Source organism: Suricata suricatta, chromosome 7 (assembly GCF_006229205.1).
Source record: "Suricata suricatta isolate VVHF042 chromosome 7, meerkat_22Aug2017_6uvM2_HiC, whole genome shotgun sequence".
Lineage (NCBI taxonomy): Eukaryota > Metazoa > Chordata > Mammalia > Carnivora > Herpestidae > Suricata > Suricata suricatta.
Genome location: NC_043706.1, coordinates 56,381,916 through 56,396,251, shown reverse-complemented (window position 1 = coordinate 56,396,251; position 14,336 = coordinate 56,381,916). Strand labels below are relative to the sequence as shown.

General features: G+C 33.0%; 1 protein-coding gene across 1 annotated transcript in view; it reads left to right on the top strand.

The window, feature by feature from the left end:
* Nucleotides 1–14,336, top strand: part of EYS (eyes shut homolog) — a 1,499,666-nt gene that overhangs the window by 505,697 nt on the left and 979,633 nt on the right. Inside the window, exon 17 of the mRNA XM_029943180.1 lies at nt 8,841–8,986. Within this exon, the coding sequence (XP_029799040.1) occupies nt 8,841–8,986 (146 nt within the window). The remainder of the gene's footprint in view (nt 1–8,840; nt 8,987–14,336) is intronic.

Below are 14,336 nucleotides of genomic sequence, written 5' to 3'. Positions count from 1 at the left end.
CTGATAACATCAAAGTGTTTATCAAACTTAGAATATCTTTGAAAGCCTGATGGAAAATAGCCAACTACTAATGGTGAACAGTCTGGTAACCAACATGCAGAATGCTGAAGAGTTTTTGTAAATCTTAATCTTCAAGCTTGTCTCATATATAGGAAAAATTGTTGCCAATACAATATACAATATACTGACTGAAATCGCCTCTTCCCGACATGAAACTGATGTTGGAGGTTTTTGGATATGACTTTTGACCACTTGATTAGTGTTGAACTACCTAGTGCCAGCATGTTATTCCAGAGGCCCTCCCTGGAAATTGGACATGTGAGAAAGGAAATGAAGGTGTCATGGCCTTTATTCACAGGCATCCTTTGAAGATGATTGTATAATAAACAGGAAATATTTGGGACCCCAAGGCGAATTCTCTCTGGAAATGTATATAACATATTATTTAGTAAAATATTATGTAAGAAAATGCCAAACCATTTTCCTAAATGGCTTGTAGCATTTTGCCAGTGAATGAGGGTTCCTGTTGCTTCACATTCTTATGAATTTTGGAAATTGTCAGTGTTCTGGATTTTGGCTAGTCTAAAAGGTGTGTAGCAGTATTTTGTTCTTTTGATTTGCATTTCCCTTATGACGTATGATATGGAGCATCTTTTCATATGCTGATTGGATATCAGTAGGTCTTCCTTGGTGAGGTATCTGTTAAGAACATGGGTCCATGTTTCATTTGGAATGTTTGTTTTCTTAGTGTTGAATTTTAATATTTGTATATTTTTGATATAATCCTTTATTAGATATGTCTTTCACAAATATCTTCTTCCAGTCTGTAGCTTTTATTATTCTCCTGACATAGTCTTTCACAGAACACAATTTTTTCTAATTTTAATTAAGCCTATCCTATCAATTCTTTCTTTGTCATATTTAAAAGACAACCAAACCCAAGGTCATCGAGATTTTCTCCTTTCTTTGAGGAGTTTTTATAATTTTGCAATTTCCATTGAGTATTTGATTCATTTTGAGTTAACTTATACAAGGGGTTTAAGGTCTATGTCTAGATTTCTTACATTTTCAATGTGGATGTCCAATTGTTCCAACACCATATGTTGAAATGAAAAAAAAAAAAAGGCCATCTTTTCTCCATTAAATTGTCTTTGTCTTTTGTCGAAGGTCAGTTCACAGTAGTTATGTAGGTATATTTCTGAGCCCCATATTCTGTTCCATTGATCTATTTTTCTGTCCTTTTGATAATGCCACACTATCCTGATTACTGTAGGTTTATAATAAGTCTTAGAGCCAGGCAGTTTCAGTCCTTCAACTTTATTCTCCTCAACATTGAGTCTTTAGCCTCTCCCTGTAATTGTAAGAATTGTTTTACTAATATCTACAGAATAACTTGCTTGGATTTTGAATGGGATTTCATCAAATCTATAAATCAAGTTGGGCAGAACTGACATCTTGACAATACATATTGTCTTCTTATGCATGAACATGTAGTATCCCTTCATTTAATTTTTCTTTTATTCCAATTATCAGAGTTTTTTAATTTCCTCATATGAATCATGCACATATATTATTAGATTTACACATAAATGTTTTATTTTGGAGGTACTAATATAATATTTAATGAATTTTAAAACATATTTCGAAGAATGCATAGGTATGTTAAATACATTTTCCTTAAAATCATTCAGCAACTTGGAAAAAGATTGAGATATGTTAAATATGGATGATGGGCATATGGGGTTGATTATTCTATTCTCAAAAAATTGCATTGTTTAAATTGGCATAATAAAGGCCATTTTCAACGCATTAAAGTCAAAGAGAAAAAATCATCACTAGCTGAAAAATAAGTAATAATATTCTGTATTCAAAGAATATGTTTTTGTTTTTTTTTTTTTTTGAGAGAGAGTCAGAGAGAGACAGTGTGAGTAGGGGAGGGTCAGACAGAGAGGGAGACACAGAATCTGAAGCAGGCTCCAAGCTCTGAGCTAGCTGTCAGCACAGAGCCTGACGCAGGGCCTGAACCTATGAACCATGAGATCATGACCTGAGCCAAAGCTGGACGCATAACCAACTGAGCCACCCAGGCATCCCAAAAATATGTTTTTTGAAAAATGAGTTTCTTTTGGCATTTTTTAGCATGTTGATATTAACTTACCATTAACATTTTTTGAAATAATCTAGTGACTCATTTATAACCAACCATATGTTTAGTAAAAATTAAACTATAAAGACACAATAAAATATTAAAAATGGTAATTATTATATAATATACTTTGTTATTACATCTATAGTTTTAATCTTTTCAATTATCTTTCTTGGTTATTGAAGCTGAGGATTTCAATGATTAATGACTAATTATTTAATGATGAATTCCTAGAGATACGACAGCTCCAATTCAACTACAAACTATTGCAAACTGGACACTAGAGTTAAAATTTTCTGGGCCCTAGAATTGACATTTTCTGACACTTGATTACATATGTTCCAATAGAACTGTCTCTTTATGCCACAGTCATCAGTTTACTTACATAACTGATAATAATATTTAACTACTAAAGAAAGAATTCACCATAACAATTATAGTAACAGTGTTTTGTCTATTCAAAGGATCTAGAATAAGGAAAATTTCCAAATGGCTGATATTATTATCACACAGATATCATTATCAACAGGAATATTTTGACCAATTGGTATGTAATATTCATGAGTTTAGCAATTCTTTACTGTTACAAGTTGAAAATGACTGGTTAATGTATATTTAAGAGACAAAAATCAATAGATTCTTCTATAAATTGGTTGCCTATAAATTAATTATTAATCTAAATGACTTATAATCTACAGAACAATTTTCCATAACACCATTGTTTTCACACCTATGTGCAGTAAAATTATAATAATGACATATAAAGACTATTTTAAAAGTAATTACTGTATTGAGAAAATATCTTGGGTAGAAAAAGTTGGTTTACTTTTTTCTTCTTCCTTTTGCTTGAGAAACACAGGATGTACAGTACCTTAAAGTACAGTATCTTGAAGATGCTAAGTCAAAACAAAAAATAAACTGTGCATATCATAGCATGTTTACTATTCTCTTAGATCAATATTAAATTTGAGAGTTTTTCCATGTACAAATTTTACAAGTATTGTGTTTATTTTATATTATATATGTTTGTCTACTTAAATATGCTTGTATTCATTAAAAATTATAACCAAAAAGATAAATTTTACATTATATCTTATAACTGATTAAAATGTTTAAATATTATTTAAAAGATTTATTTAACTTTAACTTTTCATAAAATTTTAGTATAAGAATCCTGATCCATGTCACAAATATAAATAGATTGTTCATTTTAAGATTAAGAAATATCATAAATTATAAAGAACTATGGTTCAAGTAGACAATATAGAATTATAAGAGGTATAAATTGCTTTAAAATATATTATAAATTCTCTCAAAATTTGAATAGCTGTAACATAGGCGAAGTTTTTTTAGTATTTGTTTTTGAGAGTAAGAGAGAGAGAGCAAGAGAGAGAGAGAGAGAGAGAGAGAGAGCGAGAGAGAGGGTACGAGTGGTGGAAGGGGGAGCAGAAAGAGAGAGGGACGGAGGATCTGAAGCAGACTCTGCACTGACAGAGCCCGATGCAGGGCTCGAACTCACTAGCCCTGAGATCATGACCTGAGATGAAGTTGTATACTCAAGCAACTGAGCCCCCAGGTGCCCCATTTTAATCATATATAAACTTTACCTGCGACAGTTTTTGTGGTTTATTTTTGTCTCTTGGACTCTATTTTTTATGAAATGATTAGAAGAAATATATATTAAATCTTAATAAAACAAATGCATTTTAAAATTAAAACTCATTAACAATCTGTATTTTGGATCTCATAATATGATTTAATCAAGAAAGGGATATATTTTAAAATAACGTGGCTTTCTAGAAGCATAAAACAACTTCTCTGCTTATTAACTACTTTCTCACCTTAAAATAGATGAAAACAAGATAAAAGAATAATGGAAAGCAGGGGCACATTTTAGAGCTACAAGCCCATGCGATTATCTTACCTTTTCCCCTCTCCTTTCATTATGGCAATATCACTTTATGAACTATAAAGTTAACTCTCCTTTATCTCTGCCTGTTTTCAATGAATTGAATTTCCTTTAGAATTCCCTTGTTAAAATCCATTTTGGTTTTGAAAAAGTGTGCTAAAAACCTACCTGGAAAAATTTAAGTCACTATCAAATTAAAGGAAATTTGAACCGCAATTGTTCATACCTTGACAACCTATTTAAGTTTAATTCCACAAAAACTTATGAAGTAAAGTCTTGATTTTGTATTGGAAATTTCCATGTTATCAAAAATATATTACAAATTTTATGGTCTTAATTGTTGCTTAGGGATAGGCTATTTTTAATATATGCATATTGGTGTTTTAAAAGTTGTTAGAATAGGATTTTATCAAAAGAAGAAAATGTTTTAGAGACTTTTAATGTATAATTAAATATTACCATAAAATTAACTGGGTCACTTAAGACATTAATAAAAATCAAGGTTCAGTTTTATTTTTCTTCTTAGCTTAGGTAGATGTGGCCTGAATAATGTAGAGATGGGGTTCTCAGCAAGTAATAATGGAAGGAAACATACACCAAAGCTAAAATGATTGTATATTTTAGCTGGATGCCAGTAGTAGGAGGGATCTGGTGGCATTTCTTTTAGATAATCTGTATGCACTTTTATTTGAAGGGCCAAGGTAGATGCATAGGGAACAAGTTGGCAATGTGCTGCACTTGGTCTATCTCTCCTATTTGAGACTGACAAGAGGTGTGGGGAGCAAGAGCAGGGAAGAGAGGGAAGGAGGTGGGGAAGGGAGAAAGAATACACACACACACACACACACATTTTAATTCTTCTGGGAAAGACTAGGTAGGCACAGAGATTCAAGGTAGATGCTCTGTTCTGGAAAAACGATTTGATTTTCATGGGGATTTGCTCTACTATTATGTAACAAATGAATAACTTTTAGTAAAAACTGTAAAAGAATCCAGGAAGCTAAAACTCAGGAAGTAACTACACTTGAGTAATGAGCAAAAGAATATTCTAGGTAGTTGAGAAAATCTGAATCTTCTTATACATCCTCAAAATGATACAAACAAAAGGATAAAATTGAGAATAATCTCATGTCTTCACCATAACAAGAAGACAAAGAACATGAAAAATATTTCACATTAACTAATGGAGAAAGTAAATATGTTTAAAATGGTAAAAGCAAGGTTTCTCATTGTTAGAAAAAGAACTGCAAATACAGAAATCAGCTAGAATAAAATAAACCCTATTATGTTAAATTAGAATTGAGAAATTAGTATGAATTCATACTTTATATGTATGTGTTTATAATGCACATATACACATACATACATAAAACTACATATAAAGACAGGCATATATGTGCCATATATATATATACAGACATATACTTATATACACGGAACTAAATGTATACATATACATAAATAACACATACACTTAGAAATTATCTTAGTCTCTAAATAACATTCCTCATTTAAAGGATCCAGTGCTCTTAGAAGAAATGGCTGATTCCAGATCTAGAAAAGGAAAAATGTAACATTAACCTGGAACATCTTATGCTAGGAAGTAAGAGAGTGTTCAAAGAATGATGAAGATGTCAAAAGGATATAGAAGAAATCTTGAAGAAGACCTAGTGAGGATCCAAATCTCAGACAAACTGAGCATCAAATAAATAGTTATATATTTGACTCACTGAATAAAATAAACAATCATGATTCCATTCAGATACAAACTGGTAATTTAATGAATGGGTGGAGGGAGTGAGAGATTGATGGATAGATGAATAAGTGAATGAATGAATGAATGAATGAATGAATGAATGAATGAAAAGGAAAAGCCCATCCTAACAGTCATATATCATCTAGTAAATGTGAGTCAAATGAGGAGTTGGAAAAGCACTACTTGGGGACGCCTGGGTGGCTCAGTCGGTTAAGCTTACAACTTCTGTTCAGGTCATTATCTCACGGTTCATAAGTTCAAACTCTGCATACCTGCTGTCAGCCCAGACCGGTTTCAGATCCTCTGTCCCTCTCTCTTTATGGCCCTCCCCTGCTCACATTCTCTCTCTCTCTCTCTCTCTCTCTCTCTTAGAAATAAATACACTTTTTTTTAAAAGCACTGTTTGGCAAAGAGTAGAGTGATGACTGATTCCGTTTAGAAGCATCAATGGAGAATATCTCCTATTTTAAGTTGGTTGAAATCTCCAGATTCTAGGGTACATGATCAAGATTATGAAGCCATTCTGGAACCTTTTTGTAATCACAGAAATCAAAATTTGGGGGGCAAAAGGCAAGGGATGGGTATTTCCAGGTTTCAAAAAGAGAGAAAGGAGGGGAAAAAGAGACACATACACATACATACAGAGTGAGAGAATTCTGTAAGTTTAATGAATAAATGTTTATAAGAGATTGAGAATATCAGTGATCATTATTATAAATCCATCATTGACAGGAAAGATGTCCCAAAATAATTTCTAATATTCATTCTTCAAGAGTAAAGAATATATTTAGTAATTTCTAAAAGAATAATAGAACAGTCTGAAGTACTTACAACACATGTATCAATTGAGTTCAAACTCATTATCTGATATATTTTATATTAATAAAACATTTTCAAATCTATCAGTGTGAAAAAATTATTTCCTAGATGTACATTTTACTGCTATAACTGAAAACACTGTTGAACTCCTACCTACTCCGTGATCCCTCAGAATCATCATAGATTCACTGGGAACACCCGACAGTAATCAATGGGAGTATAATTAATGAATGTATCTTGATTTTAGTAAGGCATTTAAAAGATTCATTACCTTTTCTTGACTATATTTGAAGATGCTAGTGAGAAAGTGGAGATGAAGAAAATTTTTGCTGTTGGAACACAAATTCAAGAGTCATAGTAATTGGATCACTCTAAAAAGTGATTTTGGTCAAAATCCTAGTTACATGGAGTGCTCTTGAGAAATATAAATCTTTTTTACCCCAGCATGACATTGCGCATGGAATTTTAATGGCTTCTGTTCAACTAATACAAAAACTCCACTCTTTCTTTCTTGATTAACCAGTAAAACCTTTCCTGTCACCTTCTCTAGCAGGTAGCCCTGTTTTTATAGACTTCACATCTTTCTCTATTGGCATATATTTACTGTAATGTTTACATATCAATGCCCCTAACTTCTCTGTTAGAATTTAAAAACTAAGCACAAGCCCTATCCAGGCACTTGGATTTGGGTACATGACTAATGTCTGGCACTCAATCAAGTAATGTCTGATGAATGAGCAAATCAGAAGCATATGCATGTTAGATTTCTGGTGGTTATGTTTTTGTAACTACAATTATGTTGAAACTGAAGTTGATTAGGAAGAGTTCCCTTGAAAAACTAGAATAAAAATCTGTTTCAAAGAATACTTGGGAAAGCACTTTTATTTAGACTTCTGCAAAAGGAGAAAAAAAAGAAAAACTATATAGAGCTTTTTTTTCTAAGTGTATTTTCCTCTCAATTTAATTTAATCTGTGGAAATTAGTCATGTTCTCATTAATTTTTTTTTGTGAATATACCAGTTAGAAGATTAAATTATTGCTTTCTCTTAACATTATTTATTGGTTTATCATATGACTAAAACTAGTTACAATTTCATTTCAGGAGAATTGGTCTTCTGGCAAATAGATACAGATTGACTAAATGTTGAAACAAAAACATATATAGCAAAATATCTAGAAATAGACTAAAAATGAGTTCAGGGTGACTCTGCCACCCATAGTTATAACCATTCTCAATGGGAAGGCTTTTAAGAGACCTTCCCTCTATTAAGTGCATGATACTTTGAACCTGACATCTAATCATTGAATTATATCCACTTTCTTCAACATTCTGTCAATATAATTAAGCAGTAATGAGATTGTTTTTCCTAAAATGATATTTTAAAATTTAACCATAGGGCTTCTGTATCAAAGATATCATTCAATAAATGGGCAGAATAATTCCCAGCTGTTAACATATGATATAAAGTTTTATATTTACACAATAATAAAATGAATACAATACATAATTAAGCTCAATAATATTTATCAAAGTTATATAATTATTTACCCAAATGCATTCATTTTTTTAAAATCCTCACTTAAAGAACATTTAAGGGGAAGACTATCTAGAAGTTTGTTGAAGGAAGTCATTGAGAAAATATGACCTCGTGTTGACCTGCAAACTGGATCTCGGCAGTTAGGAGGCACCTCACTTCTTCCCCTTGTCCTTGGAATGAGTGTTCTATCCACTACTCCCAATTAAGAGTCACTTCAGTGACAAAGTTTTGAGAGAGTAATGCATTATTGAGACCATCTGGGCTTGATACATGACAACCTCATAATGTCTTTATATAAACTTTTAATATTGGGGAAGTGTCTGTGAAGATCTCCTTCTCTTATAGGTTCCCAAGACAAGCCTGGAATGTTAAGTTCCCTTCCATTTTAAACCTGCCACCCACCCATTTCGAGTGGTTTGCCTCTTTCTTTGTGCTCTCCATGACTTGAATCTATGGGAACCAGTTTCAAATTTCACTTGGGGAACTTTCCAGGTTGTGAACCAACAAAGGTCATTTGTATTTTCTACAAAGGAAAAAAAATGAAAAGAAAAGAAAATGCTACAACTTATTTAAATTACAAGGCTAACATTTTTAATGTATATATAAATTATGTCTATAATGAAATGCTTTTTCTTATTACATACAATTTCTCATTTTCCTACTTTTCTCTAGATTTGTGTGCATCTGTGAACCAGGTTACCATGGATCTTTCTGTGAATTGGATATGGATGAATGTGAAATCTCACCTTGTCTAGATGGAGAAGATTGTGTCAGCAAAACCAGTGGGTACAACTGCTTCTGTGCTCCTGGTTATACAGGTAAACCTCTATCTGCCCTGTCTGTATCATCCTATGGCTATCTGTAAGATATTGGCAATCTTATATTGATTCTCCAAAACCTGAAATAACTTGACACATGCACATAGCACAGGAAGTGCAAGAGACTTTCGTAAAATAAATTAGTAAAAACAAAAGCTATGCTTTTTAGTGTATTATTTGCTAACAACTAAGAAGTATATGAATAATATTAGAAGGATTTTTACACTTAAAAAAATTTTTTACCGTTTATTCATTTTTGAAACACAGAATGTGAGCAGGAGAGGGAAAGAGAAAGAGGGCGTCACAAAATTCCAAGCAGGCTCCAGGCTCTGAGCTGTCAGCACAGAGCTTGACGCCAGGTTGAACTCATGAACCGAGAGATCATGACCCCAGCCACCTAACCGACTGAGCCACCCAGGGGCCCCAAAGCTTTTTTCACATTTATGCTCTTTTGATTGAGATGTATCTGAATTGTGTTTCTTGTTTTACAATGCAGAGAAGTATCAGTAAGTATATGAATAAACTAAGAAAAATAATATTGTCATATCAATTACACAAAGGTCATCTAAAAATAAAATAAGTTTAGCTCTTTTAAATAGACTTATATGCCAGAAATCAAGGAACCATTGTGAATTTAAACTTCTAGCGGAAAAATATGATTTGGAGTTATTTTTCTTAATATCAATTATTCCACAACACAAATGCTATCCATTTACAAAGAAAACAATCATCAAAGAACTAAGGAAAGAAAAAAATTTTAGCCTTATAAACTTTTGTTGAGAAACTTTATGAAATACAAAAAGCTATATTATTTTTGTTACCAATATTAATTATGTGAATCCAGCAAAAATGTATTAAAATATCAAGTTTGAATTTATAATATCTGACTTTCATACCACTGGGATCTCTTGGGTTCCATTCCTGAGGGAAACTAAGTTAGTGTATCTAATATTACATTCTATTCTCTCAGGAGTAAAATACACTAGAAAAATAGAAATAAGATTGGAAAGCAAAATTGATTTAAAAAATTAGAAGTATTTCTATTGGATAAGAGATCATAAGGCAAGAAAAAGTTAAGTGACATGAATGAAGAATATGAAGGTGTCTTTCCTGAGGAATCCTGATGGCATCAGAGGTTACCTTGGTAACAACTGTTATATGCACAGAAGTTTCAGCTTAAATTAAAAAAAAAAAAGCTTAAACCCTTATCTACAGATTTTATTACATAAGGAAGAGGCATTAAATTTTGGCTATAAAACAGTATCCTTTCTAAATGCCATGTTGCCCATCAAATTCCAAATTATTAGTATTTTTATTTGGAACCATAGGTGCCACCCAACAATGCCATTCACCATGCTGTTGTTTTCTGGTGCTTACCGCTTGTGATCAGTGCTGAAACAAAAAAGGACATACTGAGCTCAATATGACTGAGGAACGTATTTTGTAAAATTTTTGAGGTAACACATTGTTCTGATATTTTAAATTCATTGTAATTTTGAAGGTTTAGCATGTTCTTTTTTTTTTTCACAGCCTCTCTATTTTTATTGAAAGCTAATGTGCTTAGTGTTTCAAAATTTAAGATCGGAAGCACCTGGGTGGCTCAGTGTGTTGAACGTCTGACTCTGGATTTTGGCTCAGGTGATGATCCCAGGGTCTTGGGATTGAACCCTGCATAGAGTTCCACACAGGGCAGGAGCCTGCTTGAGATTCACTCTCTCCTCTCTCCCTCTCTCTCTCTCTCTCTCTCTCTCTCTCTCTCTCTCTCTCTCCTCAGCCCTTTGCTCCTTACCTACTCATGCATATGTGCTCTCTCTCTCTCTCTCTCTCTCTCTCTCTCTCAAAAGAAAAAAAGATATTAAGATTGATTTGCCAATTAGACACCACAGTGGAGAAGTTGAGTACACAGTTGGCTGTATGAGATAGTCTAGTATGGAAACATACATTTTAAGCATCTTCAGATAGAGGCACCTGGGTGGCTCAGTTGGTTAAGCGTCAGACTTCAGCTCAGGTCATGATCTCATTGTTCCTGGATTTGAGCCCCACATCAGGCTCTGTGCTGATAGCTAGCTCAGAGCCTAGAGCCTGCCTTCACAATTCTGTGTCTTCCTTTCTCTCTGACCCTCCCCTGCTCGCTCGCTCTCTCTCTCTCTCTCAAAAATAAATAAAAACATTTAAAAAAAATTTTAAAAATAGAAAATAAAAAAGTCTTCAGATATACAACTATAACACTAGATAAGATAACACGGAATTGAGTGTAGATAGAACAGAGAGGAGGACTGAAGACTGAGCCCAGGTGCCCTGCAATATTTAGGGGTCCATGAGAGGAAGAAGAATCGGTACAGAAAACTGAAAAGAGAAGTCAAAGATACAGGAAGAAAATGGAAGACTAAGTGCAGAAAGTTGTGTAAATTTTTTCAAGTAGAGAAAATGATCAACAGTGTCAAATTATTGTTAGGTCCCATAAAATAAGGACTAAGTACTGATCACTGGAGAAGCAATGGAAATGCCATTGGTGACAGTATCAAGGAAGCAGTTTGGCTAGAGTGGAGGGTGCAGAAGTCTATTTGAAGTGGGTTTAAGAGATGATGTGAGGAAATTAGATTGCTGAGCATGAACATGCACAATATATTAAAGGAAGGTTTGTATATTTTAAGATGGAAGCAAGAAATGGGGCAGTAGCTTGCAGAGAGAGAGAGAGATTTAAAATAAGGTTTCTTTTTTTCTCATTTATATGGTTAATGAATAGCTCTGACTCCTGTGTGGCGAACAGACTGCAAAGTTTCAATAGAAGCAGAAAGAAGTCTTTTTAATTACAGTTGACTCTTAAACAAGTTAGGGGCACTGACCCCCATGTGGTCAAAAATCCACGTATACTTTTTTACTTTCCCAGAACTTTACTAAGAGCTTGCTGTTGACTGGAAGTTTTACCAATAACATAAACTGTTGGTTAACATGCATTTTGTATATTATACCTATTATACGGTTTATTTTTACAATAAAGTAAGCTAGAGAAACAAAAGTGTTATTAACAAAATCATAAGGAGGGGCGCCTGGGTGGCTCAGTCAGTTAAGCATCTGACTTCGGCTTAGGTTCATGGATTCGAGCCCTGTGTCGGGTTCTGTGCTGACAGCTACCTCAGAACCTGGAGCCTGTCTTTGAATTCTGTATCTCCCTCTCTCTCTCTCTCTCTCTGACTCTCCCCTGCTCATGCTGTCTCTCTCTCAAAAATAAATAAAAAACATTTAAAAAATTAAAAAAAATCATAAGGAAAATACATTTATAATACTGTACTATATTTGTTTTTAAATCCATGCATAAGTATACCCATGCATTTCAAAACTATGCTGTTCAAGGGTCAGTTGTAGTTTAAGTGATAGATTAGATCATAGTAGAGATGGTTTGACATGCCCATATGCAGTGGTAGATAGAGAGAGGAAGATCGAGAACTAAAAGTACACTTAATACCCTATAAAGATTAGAATACTTCTCTAATAATAGGTTTTTATATTTTTACATAACTGGACCATTAAGGGAAGAGGTTAAACCAATAAAGAAGTTTTGATATTTCAAGAGGATATTAGAATATTCATAGTGTCTATATATAAAATTATATTTAAAAATCATTATCACATCACAAATCAAGTAAGAGAGACACTTAAAATTTTAGTTGCAGTTGGCAGTCTAGTGTCTGCTAAGAAAAAAATAGGAACTGTACAAAGACTAATCTAATTTTAAATTTTTGAAGATTTGCATATTCCTCAGAATGCTTTCATTTCCACACCTATATGTAATTTGAACCCTGTCTTAGCAATGATTTAATTGAAAGTAGGGTGAGGAGTGGGGGGATAATATTTTAGGGCAAATATAGAAAATTTAACAAACCTGTCTCAGAAGCAACTTCTTTCAGCATTTTAAAATATTTCTTCTGGTTTTGGGGCAGCTGGGTGGCTCAGTCAGTTAAGCATCTGACCTCAGATCAGGTCAAGGTTTTGGGATTCATGAGTTTGAGCCCCACATTGGGCTCTGTGCTGACAGTTCAGAACCTGGAGCCTGCTTCATATTCTATGTCTCCCTCTCTCTGCCCATCCCCTGCTAGCACTCTATCTCACTCTCAAAAATAAATAATCTTTAAGTTTTTAAATTTTAAAATGAACTATTTCTTATAGTTTTTACTTCCAATGTCCTTTTTTTTTAGTTTATTTATTTTGAAAGAGTGAGAGAGCACATACATGCAAGTGAGGGAGGGACAGAGAGAGAGGGAGAGAGAGAATCCCAATCAGGCTCCATGCTGTCAGTGCAGAGCCCAACTAGGGGCTTGATAATGAACTTGAAATGACCTGAGCCAAAATCAAGAGCCAGAAGTTAAACAAATTGAGCCACTCAGGTGTCCCTTACTTGCATATTTCTAAAAGTATGTTTGTACTATTATTACTTGATTTTTTCCCAATTTTTTACATTATCTAAATAATTTTTCCTATAGAAAATAAAAATTTTGCTGTTTTATTATCATTTCTATTCACCAATCTATACAGATTTTTCCTACTACTTCCTCCCAAAATTGTTATATCAAAAATCTTATTAGGCATTAATATTATTATTAATATTATAACTATATCAGTTTTCCTTTTTATTTTCATTTTATTTTTGCTCATTTTTATAGACATGTTTTTCCATTGCCTTTTTATATTGTTAAAGAACATTTAACTCTCATTTTTAATTTCCAAAAGCTTTCTTGTCTGATATTTGTTAGGGTATCCTGTAATTTTTGTTGATAAGAAGTTTTCTCTTTTTTCTGTAATAGTATTTATAAGGTTTTCAATTACTTTATCTATTGTATTATCTTAATTTGCAAATTTCACTTTTTCCTGTGTATGTTTTTTTCCATGTATCTCTTTATTTAGAGGTGTGTGTATACATGTTTTTAATATCAGATATTCCCTGAGTATCAGTTAATATATAAGAGAGAACCAGTAAAGTGTTAATCGAAAATTCCAAGTGAGTGAAATGTGCTCAACTAGGGACTTTTGTACTTATGTGAGTGCGCATAAATACCATGTACTTTACTATAAATACCATTTATTGAAAAAATATGAAATGTTACTTATGGGACTTTTCCCTTTCACTGGCTTTCCTGGAAAGGGAGATAAAGAAAATGGAGATGGAGATAGGGATCACTAGCAGGGAAAGATGACAAGATTTTGATAAGCCAGAACCTTAGGGCCAGTCAGATAGTTCTGTTTGTTAGAAACAGCCAACACATTCTTAGGAGAACACTATTTAATATTCAACTGTTTTGTTTTTTTCTATTTGCTTTAAATTATTACTTCAAACCTCTAGTGAAAGTATAAT